General features: G+C 51.3%; 1 protein-coding gene across 3 annotated transcripts in view; it reads right to left on the minus strand.

The window, feature by feature from the left end:
* Nucleotides 1–18,936, minus strand: part of FLI1 (Fli-1 proto-oncogene, ETS transcription factor) — a 120,512-nt gene that overhangs the window by 35,676 nt on the left and 65,900 nt on the right. For all 3 annotated transcript variants that reach the window (XM_040631040.1, XM_040631038.1, XM_040631039.1), the window contains exons 2-4: nucleotides 15,994–16,205; nucleotides 6,856–7,010; nucleotides 2,380–2,583 (exon numbers count right to left, since the gene is read on the minus strand). In XM_040631040.1, coding sequence (XP_040486974.1) covers nucleotides 2,380–2,583; nucleotides 6,856–7,010; nucleotides 15,994–16,205 — 571 coding nt within the window. The remainder of the gene's footprint in view (nucleotides 1–2,379; nucleotides 2,584–6,855; nucleotides 7,011–15,993; nucleotides 16,206–18,936) is intronic.

Raw genomic sequence — 18,936 nt, forward strand, 5'->3', positions numbered from 1 at the left:
TTTCGTTCAACATTGTATCAACTACGTACCTTGTTCCATCTCCTCTTCACCCTGGAAATTTGCTACACTAATAAGCTCCTTTCTGGAAACTTCATATTTTTATTGCTTTGGGGCACCTTCCTCAATATCTACAAACATTTTTTAAAAGAAAGAAGGAAAGCCGCAGCAACGCACGTTTTTTTCTTGCCCTGTTCCCTGTACCCCCAAAACACCAAACCTCTGGCCTCCACTGCTTCACGACCTGCTCACTCCTTTGCCCCTTAGTTATCTGCGCCCCTCTGTCAAGGCTACCACGGACCCCCTTATCAAATGACAACTAGGCCTTTGGGGCAGGTGCTGGTCTTGCTTCAGGGTCTGTGGCTTGGGTTCTTCTGTGGTAGGAAATCCTAGTGGGGGCTTGGGTTGCTTATGGATCTGCCCGAAAGCAGGCCTGGGGAATCACATGGCATGAAGGGGCTTTCCCCCACGTCAAGTCAGAATGTGCTCCAACATCTCCCCAACAAAGGTATCTGCCATGGAACCCCAAATTACTGGTCCCTTAAAGGGTTTGGAAGTGCTGTCCCTGATGCTGCTGTCCGTCTATTCTCCCACAAACGAAGTAAAGCGGCCAGTGACTCCTGGACTGCCCCCATCTGATGTGGGAAGAAGCAGAAAGGTAGGCTTCATGGGCCTTCTTGCTTTGCTGGTCTCTGCTTCTCAACGCCCAGCTTCTGTCGCTCGCCCCCACCCCCTGCCCGGTCTGGCTAGCATCACGGCAGGACTCTGCGCAAAGAACTTTTTAAAAAAAAATTCCATAAACACTTGAAAGTTGAGAAATACAGATCATTAGAAACTGTTAATTCTCCAAAGCTCAGGAAAAACTGGGTAGAGAATCGCCCCCTTTTCTGAACTTGTTGTTTCTTGGGCTGACCTCATGTTGCAGCAAGACTCAGACATGAGGTAACCGCTCTGGTGTTAGCATACACTGCATCAGCCACGCTCTCTCGCTGGTTACCAGACGCCTCGGAGAGGTGACCAGAAAGCCCGGACGCACCAGTGGAAACTTCCAAAGGCATTTTGAAAATTTTTAAATTTTATAGCCAGCATGTGTTGCTCCCACGTCGTGCACTGTTGTAGCATGAGGCAGAAGATTACAGAGAGGGTGAGTCTGAAGACCCACTGGGCGATGGGGGAGCAAATGAAGAACTAACCAACCCAGAGCCCAGGAGCCCAGGAAAGCAGCCCACAGGCAGGATCCAGAGATCTCAGCTTGGAAAGGGCTTGAAAATCAGCAAGCTGCTTCATTCCAAAGCTTACCTCCTGCAAGATGCCCGACAGCCTCGGCTTCGGACAGAAGACGCTGCATCCCAAGGTTGCCCGGCTCTCCCTGCTCAGGGCTGACTGTTACAAAGCCCCCTTGTAGAAAAAGCCCACATCTGTTTTCCTGCAGCTTCAATGCCCTGATCTCAGTACCATCTTTTCTGGCCACAGACAAATCCTTCAATACTTGGGGTCATTGATATACCACTGGGTCTGGATTTCTGATGAGGATTTGGGGCTGAGGTTATTAGCCTGCCTGAAAAAATTCTGTTCCTATCTCTGTGTATGTTTAAGATCAAATGAAATTCATATGAAACTGATGGGAGCCGGGTGCCTGAGAACTCTCATACTGGATAAACTTTTGAGCGACAACATACTTTCTATCATAAAATCTTTTCCCAAGCTCTTTTCCTTCTCGCTGTGCCAGAAGAAAGTGTCCAAGAGACCCTCGTGCACCCAGAGCCTCTGCTGTGCTCCCTGTTTGGCTAGCAAGGGTGTGTAGCTAGCAGCCAGCAAAGGTGGGGTTTGGGTGTGCCAGAGTGACCCCAAGGATAAGAGGAAGTTAATGTGTAAATTTTCAAAACCTTAAATCCTAAATCCATGGATCTAGAGTTTACTGGAGGAACTTTAAATCATTGTGCAGGAAAATCCCAGCCAGGGTATCCATCTATTTATAATTACAGGGCAAGGCAGTTTCTGGAAAGGGGTTCTCATGGAAACAGTGTGACTACACTCTGGCAGACCCCACTGGGTCACAGCTCCCTACTTTTTCTCCGTTCCTTACTGTGCTTCCCTTGACATGCCAGGACTGGGTCATTCAGGGCCTGTAGGAACCAAGGTGACCTTGGCAACTTCACAGGCCCTGACTGGGGCTCCTGCAGCATTTGCCCAGCCTAACCTGACTGGGGGGCAGGGAGAAGAAGAAGAAGAAGAAGCAGAACCAGTTTCCTCTTCCTGGATTGGCTGCATGGGAAATCAGTCTTCATTTGGGGCGGGCCTTGCAGAGTCTCCTCTCAGCCTGGGGCTCCACCCGCGCAGCGTGGGGTGGCTCCCTGGCCCAGACACAGACAGGACACTTACTTTCCCTGAGATAACTGAGATGTGACAGCAGCACTTCGGTGTTGTAGAGGGAAGTGGCTCGGAGGAAGTCCTCCTTGTTCATTTTACACAGTTCCTTGCCATCCATGTTTTGGAAGAAGGACGTATCGATCTCCATCAAGCCATACTCCTTTATCGCCCACTCCAGCCACTGCCGCACGTGCTCCTGAGTCCACAGCGTGGGGTCTGCAGGCGAGACGACCTGTTAGCAAGGGCCGGGCCGCCGGGATCCCCTCCCCTTCATGAAGGCTGGGTAGACCCTCTCTCTCTCCGTCCCTCCCTCTCCTCACCCTCTTCCCCCCACCCCCCGCACCCCTCTCTGGCTCCCTCTCCCCCTCTGTCCCCCAGGGGGAAAGTGGGTTCCCGCCCAGATGGTTCCCTTCTAGATCCCCCCATCTGGCTGTTCCACATCTGGCACTGCCTGAACCACTTAGCCCTTTGGGGAGGCTCTTAGATGTCTCCCTAGGCATCCCGACAGAACATTCTCTTTAAAGTTTCTGCAGGGCAATTAAAACCTTTGCCTGAGAAATGGTGGCATCAAAATGAAAGTATACACAGTTCCACGGACCCAGGGACCAAAGTCTCTGGAAAGGGAAACCATCTGCATCTCAAGAACGTTAATGATTTCACGGAAGAACACGGATCTCTCAGATGGCTACAGAAAAGAACACATATGTATACGCTCTGACTGCAATTCCATCTGCACGGCTGGAAAACCCAGCGGTGTTAGCCTTTAACATAAATCCAACCTGGGTTTTCTCCTTGCGGAGACAGCTGTGCTGAAATCTCTACCAGATCATCCCCCAAACGTTTTTATGATATTTAAGTCCCCAAAGATGAGAAAAAGTATTGGAGAGAGAAAACCTTTCAGGCCTTTAGCCTTTGAGTGGACATAAATACTCTAATGATTGAGGTCATCTCCAGCTAGGACCCACACAGCTCCTTTTTGGCTAGGTATGTGTGTGTGTGAAGGGGGTGTCTAATGCTGGTGATGAGTTCCAGCAAATTCCACAGCGGGTAGGGCACTTGTATCTTATCACTTATCACAGGCTGGAAGCCATCTCTTTCCTTGGTGACCAATTATTAGTAAATCCAATAAACACCTTCGATATGCCCATCATTTAAAAAAAATGCCCATCATACAAGAAAACTACCTGGCTCTTGGCCACATGAAAGATCTGTCCGTGTGAAACATTTAGGCGGGAAACCACATATGTAAGCAACAGATTTTGTGGTGGTAGTTGAAGGAGTCACGGGTGGAAGGAAATACTGAGAACTTGGAGAGTCAAAGAAGGCTTCCTGGAGGAGAGGAGGAGACTTGATATTGTAGGTCAGCTGTCTCCCCCCAGCTTCTACTGGGCCTGCTTTATTATTAGCATGTCTACTTGGTAGGAAGATCTATGCTGCTTCTCAACCCCCTCACCCTCTCATTTTAAGAGTCTGCAAAGGTTCTTGGCAAAAATGGGGACCAGGTTTGAATGATTAGGAATGACCATGGGAAAGGAAGCAAGGTTCCGTTGCCTGCCTCACACCACATGCGAATCCCTCAACACTTTTACTCAGAGCTTCTGCTGATTGCCCTCATTTGCCATGGGTTCGCCATTCCTCCTTAATTTTTATATGTGAGTATCTGGATGGCAGGGGCTGAATTTGCTTTGCAAAGCGTCCAGCCTCCGCCCATGTGTGGGAGTGGTTGCCTTACTGGTGCTGGAGGTGCAGAAGCTGGCAAGAGAGGGGAGGGTAGAATCTGGAGTTATGGGTCACATACTGCTGTGACCTCAGATTTGGGGTGCCTACTATCTGCACCCCGTATTTGTGCAGCTGCTCCACATGTCCCATTTTTCACATATCTAGAAAATCCAGCAAAATGGCTTTTATCTTCATTTTACGATAGAAAGCGGAGTTTCGAAAGGTTAAGTCCCTAACTCAAACTTAAGTCTTTCCTAGGACTTCGCTTAGTGGAGGGGGTGGGTCGCCTTGACCGGAAGCCCCTCCTCTTGCTGTTTCAGGATCCTGCCTTAACTCACCTGTGAGCTGTTCTGCTATTATGCCAAATAACAGAGCTCCTCCTAAACGTTCATTGTACAAGTCCATATATGCATCGCTCTCTCTCTCAGATCAATTTCTTGGTTTGTTTTCCTCTTTTACTCCCCAGAAACAATTAGGCACAGGCCATTGGTAAATGGAAATATTTTGCACCTTTTCAGAATTCTAAAGAAAAATGGCACAGGTGGGGCTTGGGTTACATAGCATTTTATTTCATCTGATCTCCTTGGCTTCTCCTAATTCCTCACCTTTAGTATTCAAGACCTCAAATTCAATTTTGCACCGTATATTTAATTTACTTTATTATTTCCTTTCTTGCTTTGGGCTCTATCACAATATTATTTCTCTCTCTCTACAGCACAATGAATTATAAATCTTCCACTCTGGATCATGCTAAACTCTTCCAAATGTATTTCCTGGATGATTTAGTCCGAGTTTCTTCCCATCTGAACCTGAAACTGGTGATTAACCAGGGCCCTCGTTTATACTTGTCTTAAAATCCCACCATAAATTCAATCAGTTGTTCCACAAATGTTTTATTGCCTTGATTTGTGGAGTCACCCAAATGAGACTTTCCCTCATGTCCGGGAGGCTGGCCTGGAGGAATCCAAAATGTCTGAGGAAAATGTTTAAAGATCTCACCAGAGGTAAAATAATGAAGTAAATCCATAGCTAGTGAATTCATTACAAGAAATGCTTGAAAACCCCTATGATATGAATTTACGCTAGTATCACGATTACTGCTATGGCTACCTTGGTCCACTGAGGACTGCCATTTTGATATCCCTTTTGAAAGCATTTTGATACCAATTCAGAGGTGAAGGTCAACCGAGCAGTCTGGCCATGTCTGCCCCCTCTCACCTCCCAAGAGTGACTGCAGAAATGAGATGGTTATCGACATTTGGTTCAGAGACAATCTCTGATCCCCTACGTCTTCGGTGCTCAAGACTGCCTTCCTGTGCTGGCCACTGTTCGGGGAAGTGGGGCAGTTTGATGCCAGATGAGCAAAGGCCTGGTGAGGCTTGGCTTTGCTTAGGGGAGAACAGGGAGGTTCCCACCACGTCAGCTCTACTACTGTTTCATCGTCCGCTTCTTTGATGAGAAGGGAGCAACATGGTTTTCTTGGACCTTACCAATGTACCTGAGCTAAACTTTCCTGCTGTCCTGAAGGAGGGAGGAGCTCAAACGTTAGATGATAGTAGTAATGGAATGTAGAGAAAGCAGTTCACATGGTGCCTGGCACCCACAAAGTGCTCAGCAAATGGGAGCTATTCTTCCTCTTCCTGTGTGAAGTCACATGCTTGTGGAAGAAGAAAACTCAAACTCCTTTGTGAACTCTTTTCAAGTCCTAGTGGGCGCTGTAGGACGAGTCCCCATTAGCCCAGCTTCTCCTGCCTCACTGGCTCCCGCACCTCGCACCCCCCTCCCCGCCATCTTGAATTTGGCCCAGGATGCAGGGATGCAGCCGTATAGTCCTCAGAGATGGGGAGACACAGCTTCCCGTGGAAAATAAATACAAAAGGGCATCGGGAGGAGAGGCTCATTACAAAACCATGCCTTCCAGACCCACAAGCAAATTCCTTTGCATTACCTCAAAGAGATGTCTAATCCTTTGCCCTCAGACACAACTGCATTTACACTTTTCCAAATGGAAGGGGTTTTGCCTTTTTGGTCATGTTATTTTGGTAAGATTAGTTGTAATCCCTGCCCTGTAATTCACTTTGCTTAAGATTTGGAAGTTCTTGCTCCTTCCACTGGCGCCAACTCTACATGTTGTAGTTTTCAAACCCCCTTTCTGACCAGGCTGCTGAGCTTGCTGGTCTAGCCGAGGTGGAGTGTCCAGCCAGGGGACTAAAGGCTTGAACAATGATCTTATTTTCTGTAACCAACAGCACCAATACCTAGGAAAAATAGGCTATTTTTACATAATGACTTCACTTGCTGCACACGTTAAGGCGCTCCATTTGTTAAATATAGTTATTGCTATTTTGAAACTGAAAGAGCTGGCTGTAATTTTGGAAAGGTGGGACCCTGCCGATGGCAGGAAGTACATGCCTGATGGACATGACAGGCCTCTATAGCCACCCTTCTCCTTCCAGGCGAGGGCAGGCCCGTTGGGAGTTCCTGGGACTCCTTTTGAATTCAGACGGCCTTGCCTCTGCCCTCTTTGCAGGCCTCATCCTGTGGTACCAGGCCGTGGGGGAGAGTGTGCGCTGGGACCTGTTTGAGGATGCTGGGGGCACGTGGGACACTATCTTGAAGGACAGCTGGACTTTCCTAAGGAGGCATTTCCATAGGGAAGAGGGTACCAGGTAAAGGTCTAGGCGCCCACTGGGAGAAGCCTGCCCTCCAACTCCTAGCCCAGAAAAGCGCGGACACAGATGCCAGCCGGCAGCCTGGTTCCCAAAGTACCTGCGGGGACGATGACCCTTCTCTCGTTGGTGGTCATGTTGGGAGGAGGGGGGCCGTTCTTCTCGTCCATGTAGCTGTTGTAGTTCATGGCGTTGGACTCGCTTCCACCAACCAGCTTGCTGCATTTGCTAACACTGCAGTCCACCGGAGACTCCCTGGAGTGAGAGGACACAAAGCCCAGAGGAAGTGATCACAGCAGCTGCCATCAGCCCAGCATGGGCCGACAACCATGGCGCCGTCTCCCAGCCCCACTTGGTGTAATGCTGTTGCTGCCACTGCTGCTTTATTTCTCTCCTCCACGCCGCCACCAGAGTCTTCTTCAAATCCCAGCCCAATCCTATAATTACGGTACTTAAAAACTTTTGGCAGCTCCTCACTGGCCTCAGACTACAGTCTGGACTTCTTAGGACGGTGCTGCAGCCCTCCCGATCTGACTGCGGCTGACATTTTTAGCCTTGTCGCCAGGCAACCTCTACTCCGGCCTGCAAGTGCACGGGCCCCCAGGCGGCCCCCAGGTAGGCCTCCACACCCCCCACAGTGCTCTGTGTCTGCCTTGGTCCTAGCACCGGTCACACCGTGGGATGGTTAGCATGGCAGAGGCTCTTCCCCTGGCTGGATTGGGAGTTTCCTGAAAGGCTGACATTTCCTTTCTCCTTTAAACCTCAATGTGTTACGGAGAACCTTCCAGAGGAGATGAGTGAGCGATGTTTTCTGAGTGGACTCTATTGCATGGATCTGATTTTAATGCATTTCTCGTACACTGTTCTATCTGAACTTCCCAGGACGCCTCCCAGGTAGCCATGGCAAGGGTTCATATCTCCTCTTTATGGTTGAGGGAACTGAGAGGTGAGGTGACTGGGCCAGGGTCACACAGCTAGTAAAAGTGGACACAGGACACGGGTTTGGTGTTAAGCCTTCCTATCAAAACACACACGCAGGCATGGCTGGCTGGATCAGTTGGTAGAGCATGTGACTTTTGACCTCAGGGTCCTGAGTTTGAGCCCCACACTGGGCCGAGAGTTTACTTTAAAACACACACACACACACACACACATGCACGCATGCACACACGCAAACGGGCTGGTTGCTGCATGAAGGAGGAATAGAATTCAAGAATGTCGACCTGACAGAGAGGTTGTGGCTCTGGTGGCAGGTTGCAGCCCTGGCCATCATGCTCACAGAAGAACCATAAGAAAGTGCACAAGGGAAAAATCATCCAACCCAGCCTTGATGTCTGTAGCCCAGTTAGAGGCTGCTCCCTGGCGTCAGCTCAGCCCTGAGCAGCTGTCTGGAGATCTAAGCTGACACCCCACTTGTGGCCCCCGGTGCCCAGGAGCAGACTGGCAGAACGCTCCACACCCACCCCCCCAGCCTGGCATCATGGTCCCCCCTCCCAGCATGCCCAGGGAAAGTGCCATCCCACCCTGCCCTAGCTTCCGTTCCGCCACTCTAGCAGCAGCAGCGGGACCAAAGGGGACGACTGGAAGGCCCCGGAGAGGCTGCCGCCGTGGTTACACAGTGCCGCAAGCATCAGACCTGGGAGACAGCCAGTTCTCTCAAGAGCTCCAAACCAGGCCTTCAGACCAAGGAGTTCAGATAAGGTTCAGATTACAGTGGCCCAACCTTGGGCCGCAGAAAGACTCCAGGCTTCCCAAAGGCCTGGCCACTGCCCTTCTCGCTCTGCTCTGGGCAGGGACCCACCATCCTGAGGACTTAAGGAGCCAGGCCGTGCCAGATGGGTCCTCGCCCATCCCGCGGCTGGTGGCGGCCCCTCCAGAGGCAGGGAGGGCAGTCCGGATCACAGAGGAAAGGAGGAACAGCCTGGGGTGGGGCGGGGGCTCAGGCAGGGGAGGGGGGCCAGAGCACATTCAATAAAGACAATTAAATGAATTTGTTTCTTAATCTGAAAGGAAAAAAATATTGAAGATCACTTATCATAGCTGGGAGATAAATGGTCCACTGAGATATTAGAAGTCAGACGGTAATTTTTTCCTGATGTCTTACAGAGGGGAACATGGGCTGAAAATGAAAATAAGATGTATAACTTACACATGTTAGAATTTAAGGTTTTACTATTCGCCTACTGTTTTTCCAGGCAGAGAACCAAGAACCAGCCGTCAGAGCCCCAGATTGTTGAAGGTTTAATGTCCCCATGGCAGTCTGAGGGGAGGCAGTAGCACATCAGGGCTTTTCACCAGTTTGGCCCTCCGGCTTCTGCTGTTGAGGCCTTGGCCTGCCCTGAAGCCGTCGCAGCAAGACCCCGGAGCTGCGGCTGAGCTGAGCTCGCGCCAAGCTGGCCGCGCCCCCAGCCCTCCTTCCAGCTACCCGCCGCTGCGCGCCTGCGCACACGCGCACCGACGCGCCCACGCGGAACTGCGAGCACACACACGCAGACCCCGGCACACCCCCAACACACATGCACACGCACACACACACACCGCCGCGGCCTGGCAGCCTGTCCCAACATACTTGTCCATTGTGAAACAACCCAAGTGCAGCAGGAGTTTGGAGGATTAAGTTGGCCTTGAACCAGGGGAGCAGCGTTTTCATTGGCTGGGAACCCCGCGGCAGAGGGTGGGGCGGCCCAAGCACACACTTCCTCTGGCGGATGCTGGAGTGCAAGGGCCGTGGGCAAGGGCGAGAAAACTCTCAGAGAGAAGAGCCACGTCCAACGGGGCGGGGGAGGGGGGTCGTGATGGAAGAGGGGGTGCTGCTCCGTAGGCTGAGCTCCCCATTAAGAACATCATGGAGCCAAGGTTTGGAAAATCATTTCCCACGTCGGCTGGGCCTCTGGCGGTTGCTGAGCTGAAAACTGACCTCTTGCCGTGCAGAGGTGAAAAAAGTCAGAGCCTCAGAAATTGCGAAAGTGGGGCGACCCTTTATGCCATAGGCACGTATGGCAGGGCCAGACCTTGGTGCCAGGAATAGAGAAAAACAAATCTGAAAAGAGGAAACATTTGGTAAAAGCCACCTGGTCTGGGATGGGGTAAGAAGAGGAGCCATGAGCACCAAAGCGGGATGGGCACCGGCCCGGGAGGTGGGCGTCCAGGTCACAGGATCCCCCGGCTCCCACAGGAGGACATCAGAACCACCGCGGGGACCAGGGTTCGCTTGCTGGGGTGACCTGGGGGCTGTACAGGAGTTGGAACCTCCTCACTTCCTATCCGCAGAAGTTCTCATCTTTCTGCTTCCTCCTGTCTCCTTCCTCCAGCACCTGTGCAGGCACCTGCTCCCCAGCTGTGCAAGCGGATGCGTCTGGACGCCCACTCTTGGGTACTCCTCCTCTGCAATGAGGCCCTGTCCCGGCGGCCAGTCCCCTCCGCCAGGGGTGCCCTCGGAGAAGCCTGGGTCCACCCTGGACCACCACACGTGCCCAGGCCGGCCCTCCGTTGACTGCTCGGGGAGAAAAGAAAGGAAAGCCGTACCTTTACCGCTGGCCGGCCACACTCCCCTCCGTTCGCCAGCTCGTGGGCCCTGTGCCTCCCGCAGACAGCAAACGCCTCGCATGCGGCCATTGGGCTTGACAGCTACGCTAAGGGTGGGTACAGGTGAAGCACAGCCTAGAGGCTGCTCTTTAATGAGGCAGCTGGCGCCTGTGAAGAGGCCCAATGAAAACAAGAGGGGGGGCGAGGGGGAGCACGGATGGAGGGGAAGAGGTTCTGCCATTCAGCCAGCCCGCACTGCTGCTAATTTGTATTGAGACCTGCACTTACAGCTAGCATGAGTTGGGGCCCACAGGCAGCTGAGAGCCCTGGGACAGGTGACAAGAGGGTCTGGGGCAGCCACAATAGAGCAGGGAGGAGGTGCTGGCTCCAAGCGTGTGACTCAGAGCATCTCCCTCTCAGGGCAACAGAAAGCCATGGCAGGAGAGGCCCCAGCAAAGGTGACGTGGACCCTGCAACTTCCTCCTTTAGTTTCACCGTGGGGCAATTTTTCCCGTTCTGTTTTCCTATGTTCGGTGAACGCTGCTTAAAAAATCCTGCCAGTGATTTCCAAGAGGGCCTTGCAAAGTGTTAAGCAATTTAAAACAAGGTGAGAATGCTTGAGTATTTGGGTAAGAGAAGATTTCAAAGACTACTCCCAAGGATGACCCCTTCAGCCTATAACAGATGTTTTCTCTACCTTCCCACTCAACCCCCAGCAACTCAGAGCGCACGACCCAGAGAGCCACAAGTGTGCAGCCCAGGCTTGCGGTCGGTGGATTCCCTGTATTCACACAGCTCATGCGAAGCACCAAGGCCACCCAAGCCATGCAGTCGCATTAGGGCCTATTACGTGTGTCTTCCCTGCGGCGTGCATACCACGCACCATTGAGCGATCTGTGTTGACTTTAGGATTTCTGTAGGATCCATGCCTAGATGTGTGCTTGTTGTTTTTAAAAAGGAGTACTCAACAAGTGAGAAGCAAATTTCAAGGAGAGGAAAGGAAATCACCCATAATCTAGCCATTCGCCCTAACCGCATAGCTGTTTTCACCTTCTTACATAGCAGGTGCTCACAGCTTCTCCAGAAGCCCGGGGACAGCTTCCCACCCAGCTTGTGTGACATGCTCCATACTGCAAGGTTCAGAACCCGAGGAGGCCCCTGAGAGAGCGGCTCTGCAGTCAGAGAGGCAGAAGTTACAGCGTGTGCGAGGCTGATCTTCCTGTAGGTGGAATGCGAAGTCTCTCCGTGTCTCCTAAGAGCATCCAAGAGCCCGCTGGCCCGTGCTAGAGGGTGTCAGGGTAGACAAACGCCAACCCAGGTCCTGCCTGCCAGACACACAAAGCAGCAGGTCCTTGCATTGCCCCGTCCATAAAATAATACTCTTTCCCTCATGGGATGTTTTTCCCTTGATCCCCGAGGTTGAGGCAGGATGCAGCTAAGAGTTATCTGCAGACCACAGCCTGGGGTCAAGTTGCTGAAGTCTACATACATCACAGAACCTATAGGCCTTGCTGTTCCAAGAACAACTCATCCTAACAGATTCAACCACGGCAGGAAGATATGAAGAAAGAGAGCAAACCTCCCACAACATGGGCCAGCTAGGCTCTCCCTGAGCTCCCCAGACCTCAGTCTCTCCACGTGACCCCGTGCCCCTGGTCCAAATGACTTAATATTGGGATAAAAAGCAAGAGGGGCAGTGTAGCTCTGGGCACAGAGGATACCTGCTCCAGAGACACGAATATCTATGGGGTCTCCAATGAGCGTGAAATAACTCCTAAACCCAAGGGGGATTGTCTGCAGCGTCTGGCCCAGCGCTGCCCCGTGGTACAATGTGAGCCACATAGATAATTTTCAATTTTCTAGTAGCCACATTTTTAAAATAAAAAAAAACCCAGGTGAAATGAATTTTAAAATATATTAAAATATGTTAATATATTAACTCACTGAGCCAAAAGAAAATTATCCAAAAGAAATGATCATTCAGCCAAAAGAAATGATCATTTCAACATAATCAATATAAAAATAATTAATGAGATATTTTATCCCCCCCCCCATACGCTTGGAAGTCTTTGTGTAATAAACGGTGTGTATCTTGCGTTTCGAGCACATGTCCGTTTCGGATTTCAAAGCGCTTAAAAGCAACGTGTGGCTGGTGGCCCCTGCACTGGATGCCACAAATCTAGTCCATGAGCCAAGACACCCCACACGGGATAGATACTCTGCTTTGGTTTTCTCATCTGAAGTTAGGAATTCATTTCAATAATACTGAGGGGATCAGGGAAACAGTGTCGATGATGAGAGATTTAAATTGCCTGGCGTCTTTTTCATCGTGTCCTTTCTTTTTGCATGATGAAATAATAGACTCTGACATTGTTCCATCCTCAGCAAAGACATTTTTCTGAACACCCTTGCTCTCTGCTGCCCACTGGGCCAGCTTACATGTGAGCTCTTGGAGAATATTTATGGGGTGCTGCCAATGGCTCTGAGAGTCCACTGGATCTTGTTTCCCCAGGGCGGGTAAGACTACATCCGTCCCTCTGCACCTAGGCTCTCACCTGCGGATGGTCTGGGGCAAGGCAGGCAAATCAAACACAGGGGCTGCTCTGTGCTACCAGAGCCACGTAAATACCACATCTGCTCTTTGGGGGGGGGGTGCACATGGCTCTCCTCCAACTGGCCTCTGGTGTGACAGTGGCCAGGGCTGGCTGGCAAGTGGGTTCTGAAAACTGATTTCCTTGGGGGCCCTCTTTGCCCAGGATTAGTATGTTGGAGTGCCCTACAGGGGAGACAGTGGTCAGCTCATAAATGCAGCCTCCCCTGAGCACAAACGCAGGCTCGAGCTGAGGCAGTGTCCGCAGACCTTGGTATCTGTCCCGACTTATACACCGATGACCTATATGGCTTTGAATAAGCATCTTCTCCTTTGACTCTGGTTAGCCATGCATCATTCCCTTATTCATTTCTCAACTATTTACTGAGCACCTATCATGGGCCAGGCACTGCTCAGTAGACAAAACAAGGCCCTGCCCACAGTTTAGTGAGGGCTGTGATAAGAGCCAGGAAGAACTAAGAAGAATCTGTGCAAAGTAAAGAGGGATGGGTGCTGTTTTCAATCATCATGTGGTCAGAGAAGGCCTCTGAGTAGGTGACATTCAGGCAGAGACCCGGAACAAGTTGGGAGAGAGCGTCATATGACTAGATGGAGTAGGAATGTTCCAGAGAGAAGGAACACAGGCATGAGACTCTGAGGCAGGAGTGTGCTTGGGGTCCAGAGTCTTATGTGGCTGGTACGGAAGGAAGGAGTAAGATAGGAGGGATAAAAAGGGTTTCATAGGGATGGGGGGACGGGGCATGTGAAGGACTGTGGATTTTGTCACAAGAGAGTTAAATATTCTGGAAGGTTGACTCTAGCCACTGTCGGAAGAACAGACTTCAGGGAGGCAAGCAGAAGTGGGGAGAACAGGGTGCTACTGGGGTGGCCTAGCAGGACAGGTGTTGCTGGTCTGGGTTGGGGTGAGGCTACAACCGACCAAAGACGCTCCAAGTGTGGAATCTGGATTTCCCACAAGCATCAGGAAGGTCCATCCTGTGGTTGGGCCAGTTTGGGAAGCACTGCCAGGTCGGGTGCTGTCAACAACTGGACCGTGAACCCCAAAGCACAAGGTATGGGCGGAGAGGGAGGGGGCGGAGAGGCAGCCCACAGGCCAGGAGTCAGAAGGCGCAGCTTTGGTGCCAACTTTGTCTCCCCTAAATCCTTGGACAAGGCATCAACCACCCCCCCTGCCCCCAGCGCTCAATCTGCCTTTAAATGTCAAAATGTAATCGCAACATTTATCTCCTAGCATCATGGTGGGGAGCAAATGATAAGATAATATGGAAAAAGTGTTTAACAAACTATACCCCCCCTACACTGTGAGGAACTCATTACCCTTATCATCTATGTGAAGAGATGCTCCTGGCTTAGAACCTCTGAACCTTCCTAAAATGCCAGACTCTGAGACCGTGGCTGGGATCCCAGTGGCTGGTTCTGGTTAGTGGGATTGAAATGTGGTAGGGCTGGGTGTTCCCACAGGCAGGTCTGAGGCCGGGGGTTGTCTGGGGGAGGTCTCCTCCCCAGCTGCACGCTCGCCCCCTTCTCTCTCCTTCTCTAGACTTGTTTCCTTAGTGACCTCATCCACTCTTAGTGACAACTCTTTAGAGATGATGCCCAAACCTATGTTCCAGCCCCCAAATATTATCTCAGCTTTAGTTTCCAACGCCTAGCAGACATTTTTATCTGGATGTTCTACTGATTGCTCACAGGAATCTCAGAGGGAACATTGACATCTCTTCTCAAAGCATTTCCTTTCCTACCTCCCATGGCTAACGGCACCGTCCTTGCTAAAAACATGCATGCTCCAGGCTTTTTTTTTTTATTCTTTCCTCTCATACCCTCCTTCCCCCAAAATAGGCTTCTATATTTGTCCACTCAGCCCCGCTAATTATCCCTTTGACTTGTCCTTCCCGTAGCTATCCCTTTTGATTTCCCTAATCATTACCATCACTCAAATTCAGAACTTGATAATTTCTTACCGGGATATTTCACTAACTTCTTATCTTTCTGATGCTCCCTTCCTTCCCCACCCTCTATATACAAAGGTCGTCAGCTCTGGAAATCAAGCTCTGAAGATATTACATGTCAAGTCAGTATCTGCATGTGGAATAAATTTTGTATTTTCTTAGCGTGCTAGTCAGGGCCCTCTCTTAATTTTCATTTTTTTCTCCCTATGCTGTAGGCCCATTGTCTGGCCCGATAGTTCATGAATGAGACCAATGTTTTCTCTCTTTTAGACCTTGGCTCAGGATGATTGCTAACACTATCGAGCACTTTCTGAGTCCTAGGCACTGTCCTGGGTCCTTCCTCCACAGCATCAGAGTTAACCATCGACACAAGCCTTATGAAGAAAGGCTTGGTTCAGAAAGGAGGTTCAGAAAGGAGGCACAGCCCCAGTTCCGAAAGGAGGAAGCTGGCGCTCAGACAGCGAGAGAGCTCGTCCAAGGGCAGAGCAGGGCATGAAACCTGGGCTACCCATGCCCCAGGCGTGCCCTTCCTCGCTCCTGTGAATCTTCTCTCCTTGGGCTCTCCTCCCTGCATTTCCACAAGGAAAGTCTTCCTGACCTGGGCACCACCAAGTTCTAATACACCTTCCAAGTGTGATGTGTCCTTCCTGGCACCTAAGTCCATAGATGTGTTCACCTTTACCATCACATCCGGACTTTTACTGCAAGAATGGTTTGGTCATCTCTGAGACCTGCCCAGAGAGGGCAAGTATCTTCAACAGGACAAGGGACGGTATGTTATCACTAAGTTATCCCCAAAAGGGACTCCACCTGGGCCTGACACAAAATTGGCGTTCCATACGTGTCTGCCTTGGGTCATGAGCCTGACTCCGACCTTCTGAGAGCAGAACCAAGGCTCAGAGGGCGAGGTGGGCTGCCTGGCCCTGCTCCACCCCCAGCCCTCTGTTTTATAGCCGTCTTTTGTCTCAACTCTCTAGGGACTGACTCAGGCTCCCTGGCCCTGCACCAGAGCCCCACCTGCTGCAGGCACCCGGAGCGCCAGAAGCCGCTTAGGTCAGATCTGCTTGACTTAGACACCTGGGGAGCAAGCGCGCCTCAAGCCTCCACCAGCCCCGCACCTGGCAGCGGGCGGTGCCTAACCCCGGAGGCTTACCTGGATCCATTCATGTGGTCATACTCCCGCTTGACATTGACCCTCACCGGCTGATTAATCCACTCCTGCTGCGGTGGGAGGGGGTTGATTTTGTGGGGCTGGCCATAGTCAGGGCTCCCTGAGGCGGTCATGTCGGCCTTGGGGAGATGGGCCGCCGCTCCGTAGGCAGAGTCGAAGAGGGACTGGTCGTCGCTCACCACCGACAGAGCCTCCTGGAGGGTCAGAGAAGGAGACCGAAAGCCCAGTGTCAGTTCATCCCGCGTCACTCTTCACCTACTCTCCTTCTGAGCTGGCAGGGTGGCCCAGGGCTACCCCAGGGCGATGGTCCGGATTGCTGATTGACTCACACTCTGGGGGGCAAGTTTACCCTTATGCAAACTCCATGGGTTCTTTGACCCTGCCTGAGGAGGGATCTGGGGCAGTGGGGTGGGGATGGGGGAGCCGTGGGAGCACGTTCCCTGTTGGGTCTGTAAAGAGGAGGGTGGGGAGCAGGAGGCCGGGAGGAGTGGTTACACAGTGCGCAGGTGCAGCGTTCTGGTGCTGCTTGAGCGCTGGGCTCTTTCAGGCCTCAGCAGAAACGCCTCTGGCTAGCTGTGGGGAGCAGTCGGGCTGCAGGGGGATTTGAAAGTGAGCATTTATTTTATAGGTGAGGCCAGTGAGACCCACCCAGAGAGGTTAAGTATCCAGCTCAAGGTCACACAAGGGAAGGGTGGGGCCAGGGCTGTGGTTGCTTCTAATTTCAGTTTCCTTATCTGTAAACAGGAATAAGAATAGCTTTTTCAGAGCTGATTAGGTGGGTTAAATGAGAAAAATCTTGGTACAGGTGTTCAGCTTGAAGAAATGCCCCGCAGTTTTCAGAGGGGTTCTCCAGGATGGGCTCGTGTGTCTTACACGGCCGTGACTCAGTTGGGAGGCTGCCTGCCTCCTTCCTGGGGACCGTGCTCTGTCGTGCACTCTTGCCTGACTCCTGGAGATGAGAGCTTCCTGTCTAAATTCTGATGATTCAGCTTGCCTAGGAACGAGGGCAGAATGTCAGCTCGGTGGATGCGGGAGTCCCTATGTAAGACCCTCGGTCTGCCCACTCATATTGCCCCATCCCGCAGTCTGGCTTATGGAGATCTGGATGGAAGAAAGGAAGCCTTGCCCTTGGCAGAGATCTCCCACCCACCAAAGCACCATAATCAGATGCTTCCACTATGCCAACCCCCATCAAATCACAGAGGCCCTGAGGTCACAGACTGGGGTGTGATGTGCCCTATATCACATAATCACACCAAAGTAAGTTGTCTGCCTTTCAGAAAAGAAGGGAACAACCTATAACACAGAATTAATTTATGATCTATGCAATCTATAATTATACAATCTCTCATTGTGAAGATGAGATGGAACACCGTACGGGCAATGCTCAGAACAGTCTCTGGCACCTAGTGCCCCCCGATAAATGTCAGCTATGAGAATTCCTAGTGTTCGAGAACAGGTTCTCTTAGGGGGTGAATTGTTCTCTTAAATTCACATGTTAAAGCCCTAACTCCAATACCTCAGAAATCTGACTGTATTTGGAGAAAGGGGCTTTAAAGAGGTGATTCAGTTGACATGAGGCTCTTCAGGTGGGCTCTGATCTGATCTGACTGGTGTCCTTACAAGAAGAGGGTATCTGGACGCATGCAGTCCACCATGCAGAGAGGGGCAGGCAAGCCATCTGCAGCCGAGGAGAAGAGCCCTCAGAGCCCGCCAGTGCCCTGACCTTGGACTTCCAGACTCCAGAAAGGTGAGAAAATCAATTTCTGTTGCTTCCACCACCTTATGGCAGCCCGAATACGCCACCTTTACTTAAGCCCTCCCTATACTTGTAAAATTACACATAGCTCCACCAGCTAACCATTGCTGTTTCTCCCAGGGCCATTTGCAACCCCAGCAGGAGGACAGCCAGATTTCAAAGAAAAACGCTCTTCTGTGGCTGCTTCCGGCTGGGATCGGGGAAGAATTACGGGAACCTACTCCAGGAAGTCTGCTCCTGCACCAGAAGGCTTTGGATCGTAGAGATAGGGCCAGTGATGGCCGTTTCAAAGCTGAGCTGCCTGCACCGTATTGAAAGGCTCACATCCCCCCACCAAGTGTGTGTCCCCTGATCCCCACCTAAGATATGCCGGGATCCTTCTTTATTTTCCACCTAGTGCCCTTGTGCATGCTCAGAGGAAAGCTAGGCTTCCTGGAACCACTCTGTCTTTTGGTTATTCGACCCATTCTCCATGTCAGTTAGGGAGCAGACCTGGCTCCGTACCCCAGACCAGTTTTGAGTTGCCATCCAGGCCCTCAGTGTTACAGTTCCAAGTTGAAAAGCGTGACATCGTATCAGTCCAGAGAGTTGAGCCTGAGTCCCTGAAATTCTACACTGGGAGCAGAGACGCATTACCACCTAGGACCCGTAAGTGTGCTTTTGGGGAGAAAGGTGAACACTCACCAGTTTGGCTACACAAAGAGACGATGTGTAAGGAATCAGGAATCGTCTTCTACTATGGAGAGTAGCTTTATGCTCGGTCAGTCATGCACAAACCTTGGAGTTTCCAATTAAAGAATTTCTTATCTCCCTTCCTCTAGGTTAGGGGAAACGATGGTGGAATAATTGAAGGAAAGAGGCAGGACTGGAGATAGTGAAGCTCCGGGGAAGCAGGAGCGATTGCTTCCATCGGGATCCCCAAAGAGAGTGGGCCAGGAAGCAAGAGAAGGCAGGATTTCAAGTCCAAGGGGGCCAAACCCTGGCAAAGCCAGGGTTCACAGCAACAGAAAACAGATGAGACAGAGTAGGGGCTGCTGGTGGCAAACCACGGAGAGACTTCTTAAGGAAATGAGAATGAATAGCTTCCAGGACAAAGGGTAGGTGTCGTAAAGGGCACTAAACCGGTTTGAACTCATTTTGGAATGTAGTTCACAAAGGATACTCCA

Source organism: Ursus maritimus, unplaced genomic scaffold (assembly GCF_017311325.1).
Source record: "Ursus maritimus isolate PB19 unplaced genomic scaffold, ASM1731132v1 scaffold_16, whole genome shotgun sequence".
Taxonomy (NCBI): domain Eukaryota; kingdom Metazoa; phylum Chordata; class Mammalia; order Carnivora; family Ursidae; genus Ursus; species Ursus maritimus.